Source organism: Ambystoma mexicanum, chromosome 2q (genome assembly GCF_040938575.1).
Source record: "Ambystoma mexicanum isolate Mex_15411 chromosome 2q, UKY_AmexF1_1, whole genome shotgun sequence".
Lineage (NCBI taxonomy): Eukaryota > Metazoa > Chordata > Amphibia > Caudata > Ambystomatidae > Ambystoma > Ambystoma mexicanum.
The window spans coordinates 1198589557-1198606394 of record NC_090924.1 but is presented as its reverse complement, the minus strand read 5'-3'; the positions used below and the strand labels follow the sequence as shown (position 1 = coordinate 1198606394).

Here is a 16838-nt window from a genome sequence, read left to right as displayed (position 1 = left end):
GTTCTGCATATGTCTTGCACATGCACAGGGCTGTGCGTGTGCATAACCCGTACACTGAAGTGCACGGTGGGGCACTTATGGAATACTGAATAATGTACCAGATGTTATGTAAACTTTCGGCTGATTTAGCCTTTCGTGACAGCACTCTTAAAATAATACAACACATTCCGTTCAATGCAAGATAACATTTACGAGATGTGGTTAGGTTCATTGAACCACCGAATAGAAACAGCCAATCATTGTTTAGATAATTAAACTATGTACAGACATAATAACCATAGCGGGAACTGAAATGGCGATTACTGCATAACCCTTTGAAACCAGATCCTAAAGCCGCGAATGGACGCATAACACCCTGCAAAGTGCACTACTTTGAACAGGTGCAAAACATTGGAAGTTGCATGGCTCTGCAAATGCCGGCCTTAATGTAGTACAGCATAAAAATACAGCACAGAACATAGGCATGTGTGCAACAGCAAGTAGGGCACGGAAGTTGGGAGCATGCACACTAGCGAACAGGGGCTTGGCAAGTGTGCAACACTAAGTGCGCATAACACATTTGTATATTGATTTCCCATCATGTGGGAGCTGATTGTACACTTTCCCTGATCCCCTTCGCTCTTTCGCTGCAAACACGTCACGTGACACCTTTGCAAGTTAGCTGAATAAGCAGGTCTCACATATTTGTATTGCATTTATTTTTAAGCCTGGTTCTATTTCTGATACATTTGAATCCACAAAAGCAAAATGGTGAGGCACGAGTGCATATACTAAACGGGCCTGATGCAAAAACTTCCGGGACACATTACACCACCATTGAAGCACCATTTCGTCGGAGCGCGTCCCAAGTGAGGGCGTTTGTTGGGTGGTGGGTAGAGGGGTGTTTCTAATTGAGTCCCGTGGATCCCCGAGTTTAAATGCCCTTAGAATGGGCACCCTACACAACTAGTACCAGCAGGATGTTTGACCCTACGGTCATTTGAGGGAAGTTGCAGGCAGTGTTTACGTAAAAACCGTTGGGGTCAGTGGCTCGGTGCGCTTATGTTTTATGTGCAGGGGCAGGGAAAGTTCAAGCTCCCCCGGGGCCTTCCCGCGGTGCCACAACAGAGCGCCCCCCCCTCCCCAGGGAGGAAGAGGTGGCCAAGCCCGGGGAGCCATTGTTTTTCTTATCGCAGAGAGCGCAAAGCCTGAGTGACAGCTCGGAAATCTGATCCCGTGAAAGAGCCCGCGCGGGAGGGGGCGGGCGGGCGCCATCAGCTGGGATTGGAGGCCCCTGGAGGAGAAGCCGCTCGTGTCGCCGGTGCTCCCCGTTTCTATCCAAAAGGGGGGGGCGAGGGGACGAAACTGCGAAGAGACCCCGGAAACAGGTGGCGTGCATGCAGGCTGAGGACCGAAGAGAGGCAGCCCGGAGGGCCCCCGAGGTGGGTCTCCAGGGGTGCTTCCCCCGGAGCGCGCGCCGCGCACCCTCGGCCCCTCAGCTCCCGTTAGCCGAGCGCCATTGCCCGGCCGTGGCGCGCTGGCTCCTCCACAGAGCAAGCTGCGCGCACAGGCGCAGGTGCCAGGGTCTGCGCTCTGCCCCTACACACCCGCCGCACCCCCTCCCCACCCCCAGCTCCGAGGGGCGGGGGCTGCGCGCTCCTGCCTGAATGGGGCTGTCGGACGCGAATTACCCATGCAAATCCCCAGTGGTTCATTCATGGTTCCCCCCTCTAAAGCCATCTTGTTGCCTGTAGGTCGTTAGCAGAGCCCGGATCCAGAGGAAACCGCCAGCCTAATGCCCAGGAGGACGCCCACTCCCCAGCCCAGAGTCGCCTAGGACGTCGCAGGATGGATGGATTTTATGACCAGCAAGTGCCTTTTGCGGTGACCAGTGCCAGTGGAGTCCAGGTGCGGTAACTTCCAGGGCTGCGGGGGTGGGGGTGGGGGAGGTGGGGGCATGGAGAGGGTGCGCGGGAGGAACTGCCAGACCCAGGTGTGGGACTTTGACTTTGAAAGGCATGCCCTGTTTGCGCCTTCATAGTGGCAGCGCGGTGCCCGGCGTCAAGCGCTTGGCTGATTCCAGTCCCATTGGATATAGATTACGAGCCGTTTCTACGCAGGCGGTGACAGACCAGCAAATATAGCTGAGTAAGGACTGCGTGGCCACTCGTAGTATATAGACTTACATTCCCAACTGAGTGGCCAACACAGCCCACCCCTTTCGACGCGTGCACCCCGAACTGCACAGAATCCAGATTCTGTCAGGAAAGTCCGCACTGTGCCCACTTTGCTGTTGAAACTGTTTGCTTCTCTTGTGGTAAACGATTCACCTGGGCATGCAGTATTGAACATACCAACTAGGTAATGCTTGTGCCCTGTGGTTATTTTTGTTGCAATAACTATGTTTCGGTCGGGCCACGCGTGAGCAAAATATATGGATGCAAATATGCTTTTACAGGAAAATGGCTGGAGAATATATTGCTATGGCTTTAATGTGTATGACACTCATGTACAAACGCACGCATACGCCCATAACAGATAATGCACGCGAAGTTTGGAAGTTGTTCCAGGATCGCAGAAACTCTTGAACCAAGTCGTCACACAGCCATATTTTTCGATGGAGGATCTAATGGGGGATGTCGCCTTTCCAAAGCCATTTGTTTTGGGGCCATGCAATGGTAACTGCATATGGCTTTGAACTGTAGGGGATGGCATGCCCATATGTTAGGGATAGGTGGCGTGCAGCGTTTAACCAGACGGATGGGGATTCGGGACATGTGTCGGTCCTAGTATTCATATGTCAGTGGGCCACGCGCAGGCCGGGCGTGCACATGCTGATGGGTGCCCAGGGCACGTGACCGCCGGAAGTGGTGACCTGCCAGGGCTTTTAATGCTGCGTGCTGAGGGGAAAAGATGCCCTTTTTGATAAGTAACGTATCTTTCTTTTTTTTAGAGTCAGCGTGTGAGAAATTGTAACGAGAGAGTAAATAGCGCCAGGAAAAGGAAATTCATTAACAAAGACCTGGCGCATGACTCAGAAGGTGAGCAGGACTCCGCCCTGCATGTGAGACCCCCGCTGTCCTTCGCGTGCAGCAGCACCCGTCACTCCCAGCCCACACATGCGGTGGGGTGCCTGGTTCAGTCTGGGGCGCAGTGTCTGCATTCGCTGATCTGACACCCTCGCCCTCCCCGAGGGGTGTCTGTTAATACTAATACAGCGGATTGTATTGATAGCCCAGGCCATTTGCCTACTTTGTTGTGGAAGATGCACTTGTTCCAAGGTATTTGTGTGTGAGCGGACCCGTGTACGAGTATCATTGTCTAACTTTTTTTGCAAAGTTCAGGCTGGCACCTAGAAATGTATACTTTTATCAGAAAATCAGCTAAGTTTACCTTTAGGATTATTGTCCTTATTACACAACGCATTAATTACCTATACGTGTATATGTGAAATGCAGAGGGCGAGAGAATGCCTTTTTTTTTGCATAGGCAAATGTATTCCTGAGTCGATAAATGTAGCATTTACTAGCATTTACTGGCCTTTCCTTTCTTATTTTAGTACATACGTATATAACTGAAATACACAAGTGGGATCCATATTTGCAAATGTATATAGATTCATTTATATGCACAGCTATACATTCTTATATATGTGATTGTAAGCAAAACAGGTTACATTAGCTCATCACAACATCAAAGTAGCCATTTGGCACTTAAAATGTGTGTGTTTCTGTATGCTCCATCTTAATGGTGTAGGTGTTTTCTGCTCGTAATGATACCAAACTGTCTTTTTGTCAGTAGGATTGCAATATTGGTGTTAGATATTTATGTATTGTTTCATTTCAGAACTCTTCCAAGATCTGAGCCAATTACAGGAGACGTGGCTTGCTGAAGGTAAGGAAAAAAACGTAACATGAACAAAAAGAAAAAAAAGCAGTAGGGGGAGAAGTCTTGAACTTGCTGCCTGCATGTTCAGCCCAATTAATTGAGCTCCAGAAGAGCCACCTCATGTGTCATGCATACATTAGAGCCTCTGATGAGTTTGTCTTTGGGGACTCTGGGGCCGATCCATCCAGTGTCATCACAAATTACCAGGAGAAATTGCTTCCAGCTCACAATCACATCTGCTTTTGGCAAGAACTAATGCACGAGGACTTCTCGAGTTCTGAGCCTCTCCTCGGTTTTTAATTGCAATTGATCAGGTTTGTGTGATTGGACCCCGAGAGACAGCTTGCGCCAGAGCTGGTCTTGCGTGCTTCCTACAGAGCAGCACGCATGCCCCTCCGTTGTTCTGCTGGAGCACTTTTCTGATGGCAGCAGTTTGTTCCTCTGGACTTACCAGGACGGGATGCTTCAGGATTTAAGCGTCAGTGTCTTCTTTCCGGTGTGTTCTCAGCATAGAAGTTTAGGTGTGTATCCAATTTTGGGCAGAACTAGACACTGTCTACTGAAGCGCTATTATAGTTTTGGTGTTACTGTATTTTTCTTTTCATCTGTTTTTTTTCTGACGGTTGGGGGAGTGCAATATTTGACTTGTTTATACTGTATGCATATATATGTTGGTAATTGTACGGAGCTTTGCGCAAAAGGACTCAGCTGGAACTACCCGTTGCTCAAATCTGATGTAGGATAGTTTTTCATGTTTTCATCTGGCAGTACCACTGGTTTGCCCAATGCATAGTACCCCACAGTTATTCCCCTGTCTCTTGTTTGGGTGTGTTTGTATACTCAAGTGGAGGCCCCTTTTCTACACAATTATGTGCTGCACATGTTGAACGATCCCACAGACTGTACGCCTTTGGTTTCTTCCTGTTCTTTCTAGAATGTGTGAATGTTTTGCTAGACGTTCTGTTGTTCAGTCCTAGTCCTACACGCTCAAGCTTCCAATCCTCACCCGCTCTGCTTTTCTTTGCCAATACTTCAGGAGGGCGTTGTCGAACTGAGCGGCTGACATAGCCGCTGACTGATGCAATGGTGGCTGATATTTTGTTTCTGAAAACTATCAATTTTCCTTCAGCTAGATTGTTAGTGGCCACTTTTGACATTTTTATCTTTTGTGGTTACATATGTATTTCATTGCATCATCTTTGCTCACTCTTATGCAAACTGCCCCAACAGTTAGGGATAAGGCAGTACGTACAGTGCATGTTAGTTTTTCCAGGATTTTGGTTGGCTCTGAATGTTGCTTCCCTTTCCAAAAATAACCTTTAAGATCTAATACATTCCGCAAAACATGGGCTGCTGTAGCCACGTCCCACATCTCACTCTTGAGAATGTTTCTTGTTATTGTTTTATGGTAAATGCAATAATATGAGCAATCGGCATGTGATCCATTTTATATTCTAATTGAATTAGAAAGTTAAATTACAGCTATCTTCATATTCTTCCACCTCTTGCATCGGCACGCTTCCTCCCATCAGCATTACATTTGGTTCTGAGGAGGTGCAGTCGAAATATTATACCAGCACTCTCTGTAGAATGCTGTGTTTTGAGGTTTTCTTTCTCATTATTAACCGAGGTTGCTGGTAAATATTTGTTCAGTGATTAAACAAGCATTCCAAATAAAAACTCAAGAGTGCACTTATCTAAACAGTTTTGAGAGAGCCTTCTGGAAAAGTCCGGTCATAGATCCGGTTGATATTCTCCAGAAAGGCTGCTAACATTCACGGCTCATCAAAAATAGGAGTAGGACAACAAAAAAGCAGGGTTTGCTAAGGGACACTTCACTTCAATATCTCTGGAAGTTCATGGAATGTACTGAAAACTCGCACGAGGAGTTAGGGCGGGTGTGTTAACCGTAAACATTGTCCGATCCACCTAAAGTTATCTGCTTAAGCGCCACATGTTTAGAACACACCCTCTCAATGTGTATACTGCTGTGCACATTTCATAGATTATAGAAGCCAAATTTCATTGGAATGAGTCAATACAAGCTTTTGCCAAGTCGGTGGGTTTGGTTTTAGCCTTGTTTATACATCGGTAGACTTGTCCATTTATGTACTTCTGGATCGCTGAAGCTTACAAATACTGCCAGTTTGTCCAGACCAGGCACGCTTGCATATTTTTTTTTCATGAGCCTGCCATCCTGTAAAATACAGTGAAATTCAAAATCATCCTGACCCCTTTACAAGAGACCGATGGCTATTGACCAGATTTCTTCCATGTCTTCTGAACTCTGTCAGGGTATAAAGTGGTAAGAAAAGTCCCTTCTGACAGAATCGAGTCAAGTGCGCAGACCTGCATCCGACATCTGGAACGCCAGCAAGCCGGGCGCCAAGGGCACTCGAGGCTAATTCCAAACGCACTTTTCTGTAGGGGAAAATATGATGCTTTTGTTTTCTTTCTTGAGAGAAACATTGTACATCTTAGTAACGGAACACACATTATTAGATTTGTTGCTTGCTTAGAAAGAAGAGACCTACCACAGAGACTTCATTGATTTATAAGTAAAAGGCAGACCTAAGTGAGAAGACACTTTCAAAGTTTAGAATGATGCCATCTTCCAGCTGTTAAATACTTAAAAGAAAATATCTTTATTTGTGAGACTATTAACAGTGTCCATGTATTCTACATATTTTCACTATTCTTTTTCACTACAGAGGATGTAGGAAAAAGCAAATTATAATTGTTACTATCCACATTTATTCACTTGATTTGATTTGCATAATAACTTAAGCATCAGTAGAAGTTTTAACTTGAACCGCATTCTCTATCCTTCAAAGTAGAAAACTACATTGCGAATAGTTGCCTTGAACTCGTGGTCCAGCGCCATCAAGGGCAGGACTCTGGCAGAGCCCCCACACTGCCTTTTCCACTTGCCATTTGGAGCAAAAGTAAAGTAGAAATGGGTATCCTGAACATAGCCAATGTATACCAGCGGTCTGCACTTTTTTGTTTTTCTGAGGCTGACTAGGTTTTGTTCTCCCTTATGTTTTATCAGATCAAAAGCTTTGTTTCTCTCTACCAATTACATAAATAAGTTCCATTTATACATCGGCTCCAACCTAATTTGTCACCATTTAAATCCAATGGCACTGTTTTCCTGCAGACAAAAGTGGGCGTAGGAAAATCTGTGTTCATTACTGTGTCGTTGCGAAGGCAGGTTGCCCAGTGTGTCTCATTGGCTACTGGAGTCACCGTATCCCAAATCATTTGCCAACCTGGAGATTTTCTTGCAAATAATATTTTGTTTAACTTCATCTAATTTTATCCGAGATATTGTTAGTATCCACAATTCCCAATATTTGGCCAGCATCCAGACATGTTCCTATAAGGACCCCACTCAGGGAAGATTCCCATTTACCGGCGGTGTACGAGATTGGTTATTTATCAAGCAATCTGGTCATCCTTTTGCAGTCAGTCATGGATGTTTTATGTTTCTGCAGGTACATATTTTTCAACAAAAGTTGGTATGATTTGTGTCTGCTAGTTTCTCTTTTTTGCATTTGTTTTTGTGGCTACCTCTGACAATTGTATCAGCTATTACAGTAATTCAATGTAAATATGTCCATAGCAGCACTTCAGCGTGACAGCTATTAGATCTTAGTCCACTTTTTGACTTAACATTTCCATGAAAGGTGGTCTGATCAGAGAAGAAATGTGGTGAATGTCAATGTTGTTGTACATGCCAACAAGCCTATTGCAGAGGATTTCAAAATGCACCTTTTGCATTGCAAGGCACAGTAGATGAATACCCGAACAAAGCCTGATGGTATGAATTCATTTTGCTGTTATCTAGTCACTTAATTTAAATGCCAATGCCTCAGTGAAGGAAGATTAGTCGAACACATTTCTGATGGTAAATTGGATTGAAATTGTGAATCTTAAAAGGAAATCAGGGCAGCTAATTTTATATGCTTTACACTGAAAGAAGCGCCAAATAATATTTTGTCAGGAACAGTAATCTTCCTTAATACAAGTATTTAACATACACCACATTGCATTTATTTGGAGGACTGAGCTAGTGTAACCTGCCGATTTTTCTGTCCTGCTAAATCCGCTTTGAGCCTAAATGAACCAGGAGTGGGGAGAACTAGTTCATTGGCTTGTGGCCATTTGCCTATCAGAGTTCAGGGCATGCCGAACAAGTACAATATAAAGTTGTTCTTAAGTCAAGGCTTTCTTCCACCCACAGAACGCTTCTGCCATAGGGAGATTGCCCTCTCATGCCTCCGCAGTGCTACTGCATTGTCAGAGGCCTCTGTGAGCAGGCACCTCTCCTGCTTCCATCATTATATGTAGTATTGTGGTACTGTACATGCTGGCACGTCCATGATGAAACACTGCCTTGCATGAGTGGTGGCTTGAGCGGTCATTTTTAGGTGTGCTTAATCAACTATCGGATACATGTTGCCCATGGCAATTTGCCTCTTCCATGAGCATCATAACCATCCCGGCTTTGAAAGTCGGAGGACCCTTGTAGCCAAGCTCAACACTAGCTCTTTGTGCCTGTTGTCTTTTGTTGTAGAATCCGGGTAGACCCCATAAAAGAAAAACAACACTAGGATTTTAGAGTTCATTTTGCAATCAGCATTCATTTGGTTGTCAATCTGTGCCATAGTAACCGTTTTTTTGGAACACGAGTGCATTCACTAGACAGACAAAGGCAATGCGCACAATGTCACCACGCTTCATTCTGGGAGGGGAGTGCAAAATGCAAATGGAGACTAAAATGCAGTAGCTCTTGCCAATGGACTCCTGAATGTGCATGGGACGGTGGTGGGCACCGGGCGTTGCCAGCACATGAAAGTCAGGGATCGGGAAAGCAGGAGCTAAAAGCAAATTCTGGGTGCCAGCCTTAACTTGGATATCCAGGAGCTACCACCAGGGAACAAGGAGTTAGTACATAGCATTCCACAAATCTGATTTCTACATAAAATGCATATTTTTATTTTTTTATTGTGTTAATGTATTTGGTTACAGAAACCTTTTACGCTGTATAAGAATATATACTTTTGTCCATTATGTATGACCCCATGTGGTTTAAATGTCATATAGATATGTTCCAATGTTTATATTTAGATTGTCCCCAATGCAGAAAGCTAAATTTGCATAAGTGTGTTTGTTCGTCATCGGTTGGATTGAGAAGCCGAAAGTATCTCCTGGTAAATGTTGCCAACTAACCAGGCTCTTCTAGGCTAAAAAGCAGGAGCTAAATAGCTCCCAGCTCCCCTCAATTTCGAGCCCTGGGAAGTGGGCGGAGGCGCTCCCCATACATTTCGAGTCAAATCTGTATTTGCACACATGGTGGGGATTAGTTAATGTACCTGTAAATTACTAAGGCGAACTTTCAGGTCTTGAGTAGGGAACGTGTGGATTTTTCTTGTGTGGGTTGAATTGTGCACAAGTCTCTCTCGCACGCACGTGCACGCTCGCACTCTCTTTTTCGCTAGCATTTGATTAAACCACAGGACGCCACATTTTAGAAATGCGTACTTTTTTGCAGCAGCATGAACAACTATGCCCGTCTGTTTTTGCTCTGTGACACAGCGCAGCACTTTAGCAGAGTGGGCAAGGATGCAGTTTTCAAGAATATTGCAGCTGTACTTATTTTTATATATTTGCATTTTGAAGGTGACGTCCAGCTTCAAAAGTCTTTCTTCCCCACTTGATTCAAGTTTGACTGGAATTGTATTTTCATGTGACCAAAGGAGTGTGTTTGCTGACACACTCTTTTGGTCACAAGAAAATACAATCCCAGTCAAACTTGAAGGTTTCCCAAGTTTTGTTTCCGAGGTCTGGCTCTTGTGCAGGAAACCAGGGCAGGCAATTTAGCGTGTATGTTTTCTCAGGAAAATCGCCGTCACCTATACCTGTGTGTGGAAAAAAATCTACTTAGGATACGTGTTGTAAAAACTTTTGCCACCCAAGGCTTTAGGGGGCATAGCGTTTGTTTAGCAAGAGCAGCAGCTAGAGTGCCCCTTTCAGTTAATGTGACCTTTGCAAAGTTCTAGATAAGACCTGAAGTTCAGGGGTCTGAGCCCCATGTGTGAGTCTGATTCGACATGTCATCCTGAAGGAGTTGATTAATATGAGAACAATTGGGCCGCGACAGGGGCATGTTATTTGCAGCACTACACAATGGAGAATTCTGTTTGCGTAAGCACTGAATCGTTCTTATTAAGCAGTGTCCCTTACACAAACATAACCCAGGTTCTGGTACTAAAATAGGAAACACTTTTGTAGATTTTATCATAGGCTTTTAAACGCTGAATACACATATATACAGCTGCCACATGTTACTGATGTCCGCGTAGTCGCAGGTTTCTCAGCCTTCGGGGGTCCAGTGTGAGACAGCGAGCCAGTAAAAGGGGCGACTGTGCTAAGCCCACCTGCCCCTCAGTGAATCTGGTCACTGTTTACATGCACGCGCGGGCCCGGGCTCCATCTTAGACGGAGCGCCTCAGCCATTCACGTTCCCGAGGAGAGTTCAAGTTTACTTTGCCGCAGCTCCCAGGGAAGGGCCGGGCCTGTGGTCGGGCCGCCTGCTCAGCCCCGGACTGTGTTTTTGTGAATGGAGGCCGAGCTCCGGCTCTCACTGCCTGCCTTGAGGAATCGCTTTGGAGATCAGCTGTCTCATTCACTGGCAGAAAGAATGACTCATACATCTTCTGCCTTGTTTGGCTCCGGGTCATTGTAACTGTGGATGGAGCTGGTTTTAATTAAAACGTTAACCCCCTGCGAGCCGGAGGCTTCAGTGCCTGAACGCGCTTCTCCCGCGTTCACCTCTCACGTCCGTGAACTCCATGGGAACCGAGGCCTTGCGGCCTGCGTGCTCGCTTCACTTTGCACTCCTTGTATTTTTAGGCCTGTGTGATCGTTGTCGGAGGCGTGGAAGGTGCTGCGCCGTTTGTTTGGTATATCCTGGATACGTTTTCCTGTTGATTGAAGAGAATTGAAACATCTTGGGGTGGGTTGAAGCTGGCATGCCTTTAACGCTGCTTCCGCTTCCTCCCCCGCACGCTCTAATAATAAAGGGAAGGCACTGCGCTCCCATTCGCTCTTGAATGAGCGATCAGCTCTGGCGCCACACTGTGCTACTTACAAGTGGCATTCGGACACCGGGAGATAATGGCATGAAACTGATGTCTCTGTAAGGCTAGTGGGGGCAAAAGAAGGCCAGCCTTACGACAGCCCAGTGTCTTTTGGGAAAATACGTGTATTAATGGCATGGAGTGTCCCCGGAAAGGCTAGTAGGTCTGCAACAGAGTGAGACGAATTTCAGGATATGTCTTAGCTGTATGATACAGGCATATCGCCCGCCAAAGAGATTCGAGCACTTTACTGAGAGATAGCAGTGGAAATTGAAAAAATGTAAAGGTGGCCGGGGTGGGGCGGAGTTTGGAGCAGGGGGTGGATTACCGAGGGGAAAGAGCTGGCAGTTCAACTCTGCTCAAAGGAAATGTTCAAAATAATAGTTTAAACATTGTGCGATTTCTGTCATGCTGCTTCTTGCCAAACTCCACATTGTTCATCAATTCCACTTTAAATCACTTCCATAGCAGCGGTGCACCCAAAATACAGTTGGGAATGCAGTGATTTAAGAACGCCACCAGAGTAGCTCAGCAAGTTCAGTGACTGCTGCTAATATGTTATATATTTCAAACTGGCTGCAAATCTTATGACTTGCAATTTCCTATACAAAAAAGTGCTATAAAATGTGTTTGGCTCGGGGATGGGCTGGGCTGGTAGCTTTTTTATATTCAGGTGGAGGGTGGGGGAATTTCTGCCCCCATAGTCAAAATCAAAAGTTGGCACTTATGAACCCCCAGTTTAATTTCCCAATAACTTCTGTCAGCGCAACAGAAGCATTTGTGATTAAGCAGTTTGACAAGCATATAACATCTTTATAAATATGACCTATGATAAAACACAAAGGATGGGGCCCAAAAATTACAGGGTATTAGTGTGGTAGTTCAGTACAAAAAAAGAAACGCATTTCAAAGAAAACTAGTGAATGCACGTTTAAACAGCAGAGTTTGGAAATTGCTTTTTTTTCTGTGAAAGTGTAATATTCACATTTGGGAAACAATAGTGTGCCCAGCATATAGAAAGCCTGCTTTCAACAGTGATGGCCCCCACTCCAGTGATAGACATGGCCCATTAATTCTGTGGTGTCCCTTTCAGGCCAGAAGAAAGAAACAGGCTGAGCAAGAGCCTGCAAACGTGCAAATGGGCTGGAGAAAAAAAAACAGAGCAGATTAGATCGCCGAGCCCCCAGCTTCCCTCGGCTAAGATGGGGGCTCGGAAAAGCCTTGTGAGGGCTGAGGCAGGCCCGGTCAGAGATTCGGGGATACATCTGATGCCGAATCTTGGACCTGGCAAGAGCTGGACCATTGACCAGCGCTGCTGAAAGCGTTTACTCCATCCTGGTAAGATAGCTAAATGAGTTAAGTGCTTGTTGCTGAGAGCTGTTTGTGATCTGTAGGTTGCAGGTTCAAATCCTGGAAAAGCCCCCACAGCAGTTCTTGCATCTGAGGTTGTGAATTAAATAAGTACCAACTTAGATTGGGTAATTCCATATCAAAAAGTTACATGCATAGTGCTTTGGTGAAAGCACTATATGAATAAAGCAGATTATTATTATTGAAGCTGGGGTATCTAGAACATCGACTCTAGAGTTTGGTGGATGGAATCTTCTTGTGTCTTGTTTGGATTAGAGGAACTTGGATGTCCTTCTGATGAGGATGACGTCTGGGTTATGTAATTGGGGACAGTACACTGTATTTGGGATGTTTGCATACAACATTTAACATTTTAAGCAGAGTGAGATAAAGGGCTGAAGGTAGATTAGAACCTTGCTCTTCTGGTTCCAAGGTCTGTAAGTAGCCCTTAGTCCAGATATCCGCAGCTATGTGGCGAACAGTACAACAGCCCAACCTGCCTTTCGGAACAACTGGCCTGCTGTGAAATCCCCTAAGGTCTCCAAAGCTAAGACTTGTCTTTGCCTTCAAAATGGATCGTTGGTTAATGGAAGTAGAAGAAAGTGTTGTAGTTCCGCAATCTCCTTGTTGATTTCGGATGATCTCTAGGTTTAATCCAGGAGAGAATGACTTTAGAAAGATGTGATAGCTTCCATTTAGCACATTATATATTGTGTATTAGGACATCAGGCTATGCTCTGGTGAAAAGGAGAGCGCTCTTTTAGTCAGCTTTCATGAATAGCTGACCGTGCAGACACCGCCCACTTCAAGTAAGAGACACTGAAGCATGATGGCAACTTGTCTCTTGCTGCAGAATGAACTGCCAGATCTGTTTCCCATAAATCGCCCTGCCTCATCTCACTGAAAGCATCGTGCCAATCTTTAAGGTTTGCAGCAAGTTTTCTCTCAAGTGAGTTTTGTTATTTGCACATTACTTTCTGGCATGGTTTTCTGTTTTGGCCCGGCATCGTTTACTATTTGGTGTTTGCATGAGTCAGTGCTGGTGAATGGATAGGCTTCAGATGCTATAGTGTATCAGAAGCACACACAGCTAGAATACGAATTTTGGGAACAGATAGCAATTGAATCACACATATTTGCTGCCGCTCAGACCACATCCCTCATCCAGTTGTGCTGTGCTCCAGCCACACTAGACCCTAATTTCTCTTCTCTTTTACGTGTTTTGTCTTACTTGTTTTGTCGGTCAGCGGCCTCTTACTCTTTAACATGCAGTATACCTGCACATGTATTTTTGTAGGTAGTGTTTAATTGACATCCATCGCATTTCAAATATTAGCAAACACAATCTCAAGTGATGTTCACTTTAAGACCTCGGACTGAAAATCTATTTTTGTTGGCGTTAAGAACAAAGATGATTTGCACTTGTTTATCGATCGCCTGCTTCTACTGCTTGCTCTGTATCCTCATGGACTGTTTGAACTTTGAGGCAAATTCAGAATTTCTAATGTAGGTAGTAATTTCGCACCTATGTGCTTATAGGCTATTTGTGAGAGAAGTGCTGAGTTTACAGGAATCCACTAGATTATCTTTTTTTGTGGTCAAGTGGGATCGCTGCCGGGAATGTTATCCGCAGTTTGAATTCGACACACGTCTTAAACCCATGCATGCCAAAGCAACTTGTGCAGTCAGTAGCAATGTGTGAAGCACACCAGTGTTTGTAAAATGCATTGTGCATGTAGATAGTCTTAACACAGTGGCTCAGATGCAGTGCTCGCACATTTATATGGGTATGTGTTGTCTTTGGGGTGTGTGCCCAGGGAATATTTTCACATACATCGTTTGGAGAGGGATCCAATCACATATGTGCTAGTCCACTGTTTTCCGTTCCATACACCGTGTTTGACCAGCGGTAGGTTAACGGCAAGACGGGTATTGATTTGCCTGTCCACTCCCTTCTGCCTCGGCCCCCTACAGAAGGGCCCTTTTATATAGTTTTCTATTTCTGTGCCATTTTTAGGGGGCGGAAATGAAAACGAGAAACTCAGTGTTAAAGCCTCTTATTGCCAGTCTAAAATGCTTTACCTGTGCGGACAATGATAGAGAGTCTTCGTGTTTCTCCCCTGTTTGTGTTATGATAGCTAATGCATAACTAAGTACAGAGCACTGAATTCTAGGACCTAGAGGGCAAGCCACTGCCCACATACCCCACCCACAAAACCCTCTTTAAGGATGAGACATGCGTGCCGCTTTGGGTAAGTCACAATACTGTAATGCTTTGCTTGCGTACTGCACATATATATATGATGGGCCCTTGGTTAATTGGGGCCAGGGAGCTACACTGAATTGGCCATATCCTGCAAATCCGCCTTCCTTTACTTTGTCTCACTTTGGATAGTTACTAGGTAGGCACAGTTTAAGGGTCCTCTCCAAACTTCTAGAGTATTGCACTCAGGGGTATTTCAGAAGCCAGAACTAGCTATGCATTACAGAAGGTGAGCCTGCTTTCATTTCCTTGTGATTCCCCTTGTAGGATCAGAATGCTGAACACTTTGCCACATGCCGTTGCAGACCTTAAAAATAATGTATTTAGAACGGATATCTTGAATTGCCCAAAATTGTGTATGTTAAATGTTTTTTCACTGAAATACTCTTAGTTGAAACTCTTCCTGAGGTGACGCAACACTTAGTTGTTCATCCTTATCATTTTTCATCTTTTATTGAACTCTAAATAATGTAGCATCTGCTTCTTTCATTGCCGGGTACATAATATGTTTTATTAAAATGGCTTCCTTTTACGTGTAGGCATCTGCATTTTTCGACATGTCTCACCACCCACGCTGCACCTCTTGAACACAGTTGTCCTTGTTCCACTTCCAGATTTTGATTGTTTATCCTACCAGTGCCCTTCGATATCTTGATGACATCTACTTCCCTGCCTACTACTAAGCAGTCCTCAAGGATCACCTTCTCCTCTGCTAGGATACCCCGTAGTGACTCAGTTGTCCCCACTGAGCTACACAGACTCTGGTTGTGCCGCCTACCCAATCCTGCTCCATGTAACCAGCAATGGCCTAATGATAGGTTCCTCGTGAATGGCTCCATCAAACCTTGAATGCCCAAGTGCCATTTTAGGTGTTTTATCCTATGGGCAGCATGTCTGTGCAAAATAGTGAAGGATCCAGCAGATGCAAACTAAAGCGCAAAGTATACCGACATATGCAGGGAAGTAATGCGCCTGCATGACCTCAAGAGCTTCCCGGCTCGCCGTGGTTTCCCGGGAATGTAATGCTCGGGGATATAGCCACACATTTTCATCTAATTAAAAAGTGATCAGGAGCACATTCAGAACAGATGTAACTCCTGTCCTTGGTGGGAGAGGTACGTACTCCTTTATTAGAGCGATCGCTGTCGAGACAAGCGTGCAGATCGCTTTCACGCATCGGGCGCACAGATATCCAGGATGCCATTGTTTGCGTTACCAGGGACAGACACTGTTTGACATGCTAGGGTGAACTTTGCTGACAGGCATTTTCTGAAATGGAGCTTAATGCAAGGTCAGGCGGATGGCATTATGTGCAAATTACATTATGCATTCATCGAAGACCTGTATGATTCAACCATCCCTGTGGCAGCAAACGGGTGGCATTAAAAGAGCTTCACACTATAATTCTGGAAGTGTGGGGACCCGAAGGAATAATACTTTGGTGACAATCGCATTTGCAGACCATTTTGGAATGATTATGAATGTAAATGTTGGAAGTGCTTTGTTTCATTGTTCCTTATAATACAGGACCCTACCTGCTTGTTGGAGATTATATATTTTTTTTATCGTAGAGACAAGTGAGCAAGTGCTCTCGTTGTGCACCAAATCGAAGGGCCTTTTTTCATTGCACCTTTAAAAAGAAAGCTATACACAAAAAGGGGGGAGAAACATTAACATTTCCTCGGTTTGTATTTTGCTTACACAGACAGATGGGTACATTTTCCCCAAAGTGGATATTGCATAGAGGGGACTGGCTCCTTTTGCGCTTGAGTTCCAAAAGGTCCCCCCTTGTGCAATATTCTGCGTCTCTTAGATGCTGTATAAAAAGTATAAAACCTGGCGGTTACGAGATAACACTTTTTTTTTACACTCCATTTCAGAAAAGGTGTAAATGCCTCCTCCAGTTATTGATTGCGGGAAGCATTTGCAGTGGATTCCAGTCGTATCTTCCTGCTTTTCGTATGGTGGAAAAAACAGGCAGAATCCATTGACAACGCTGGGGTAGACCAGAGTGAACAACTCATGCTGGCCGTAAGCCTGACAGTTGGCAAAAGCTGGAGAGAAAATGTGTACTCTGCTCAGCTTCACAAACCCACCTGCCAGCCAAATGAAAGAGAATCCATTGGATCGGGAAAAGTGGTTTTCAAAGTAAATTCCACTTTTCTCCTCTTAGGACCTACAACATGATCCACATTCTGCATAATTTTCTAAGC

At 45.0% G+C, this 16838-nt stretch overlaps 1 protein-coding gene across 5 annotated transcripts in view; it reads left to right on the top strand.

Moving 5' to 3' along the window:
* Nucleotides 1-1056: 1056 nt before the first annotated feature.
* Nucleotides 1057-16838, top strand: part of ETV1 (ETS variant transcription factor 1) — a 190158-nt gene continuing 174376 nt past the window's right edge. The window contains exons 1-4 of one of the 5 annotated variants that reach the window (XM_069648595.1): nt 1057-1421; nt 1734-1887; nt 2933-3020; nt 3826-3873. In XM_069648595.1, the coding sequence (XP_069504696.1) occupies nt 1828-1887; nt 2933-3020; nt 3826-3873 (196 nt within the window). In that variant the 5' untranslated portion in view covers nt 1057-1421; nt 1734-1827. Of the gene's footprint in view, nt 1422-1733; nt 1888-2932; nt 3021-3194; nt 3261-3825; nt 3874-3947; nt 4389-16838 lie in introns of those variants that run through there. The other 4 variants (XM_069648596.1, XM_069648594.1, XM_069648597.1 and 1 more) reach the window with 4 other exon arrangements.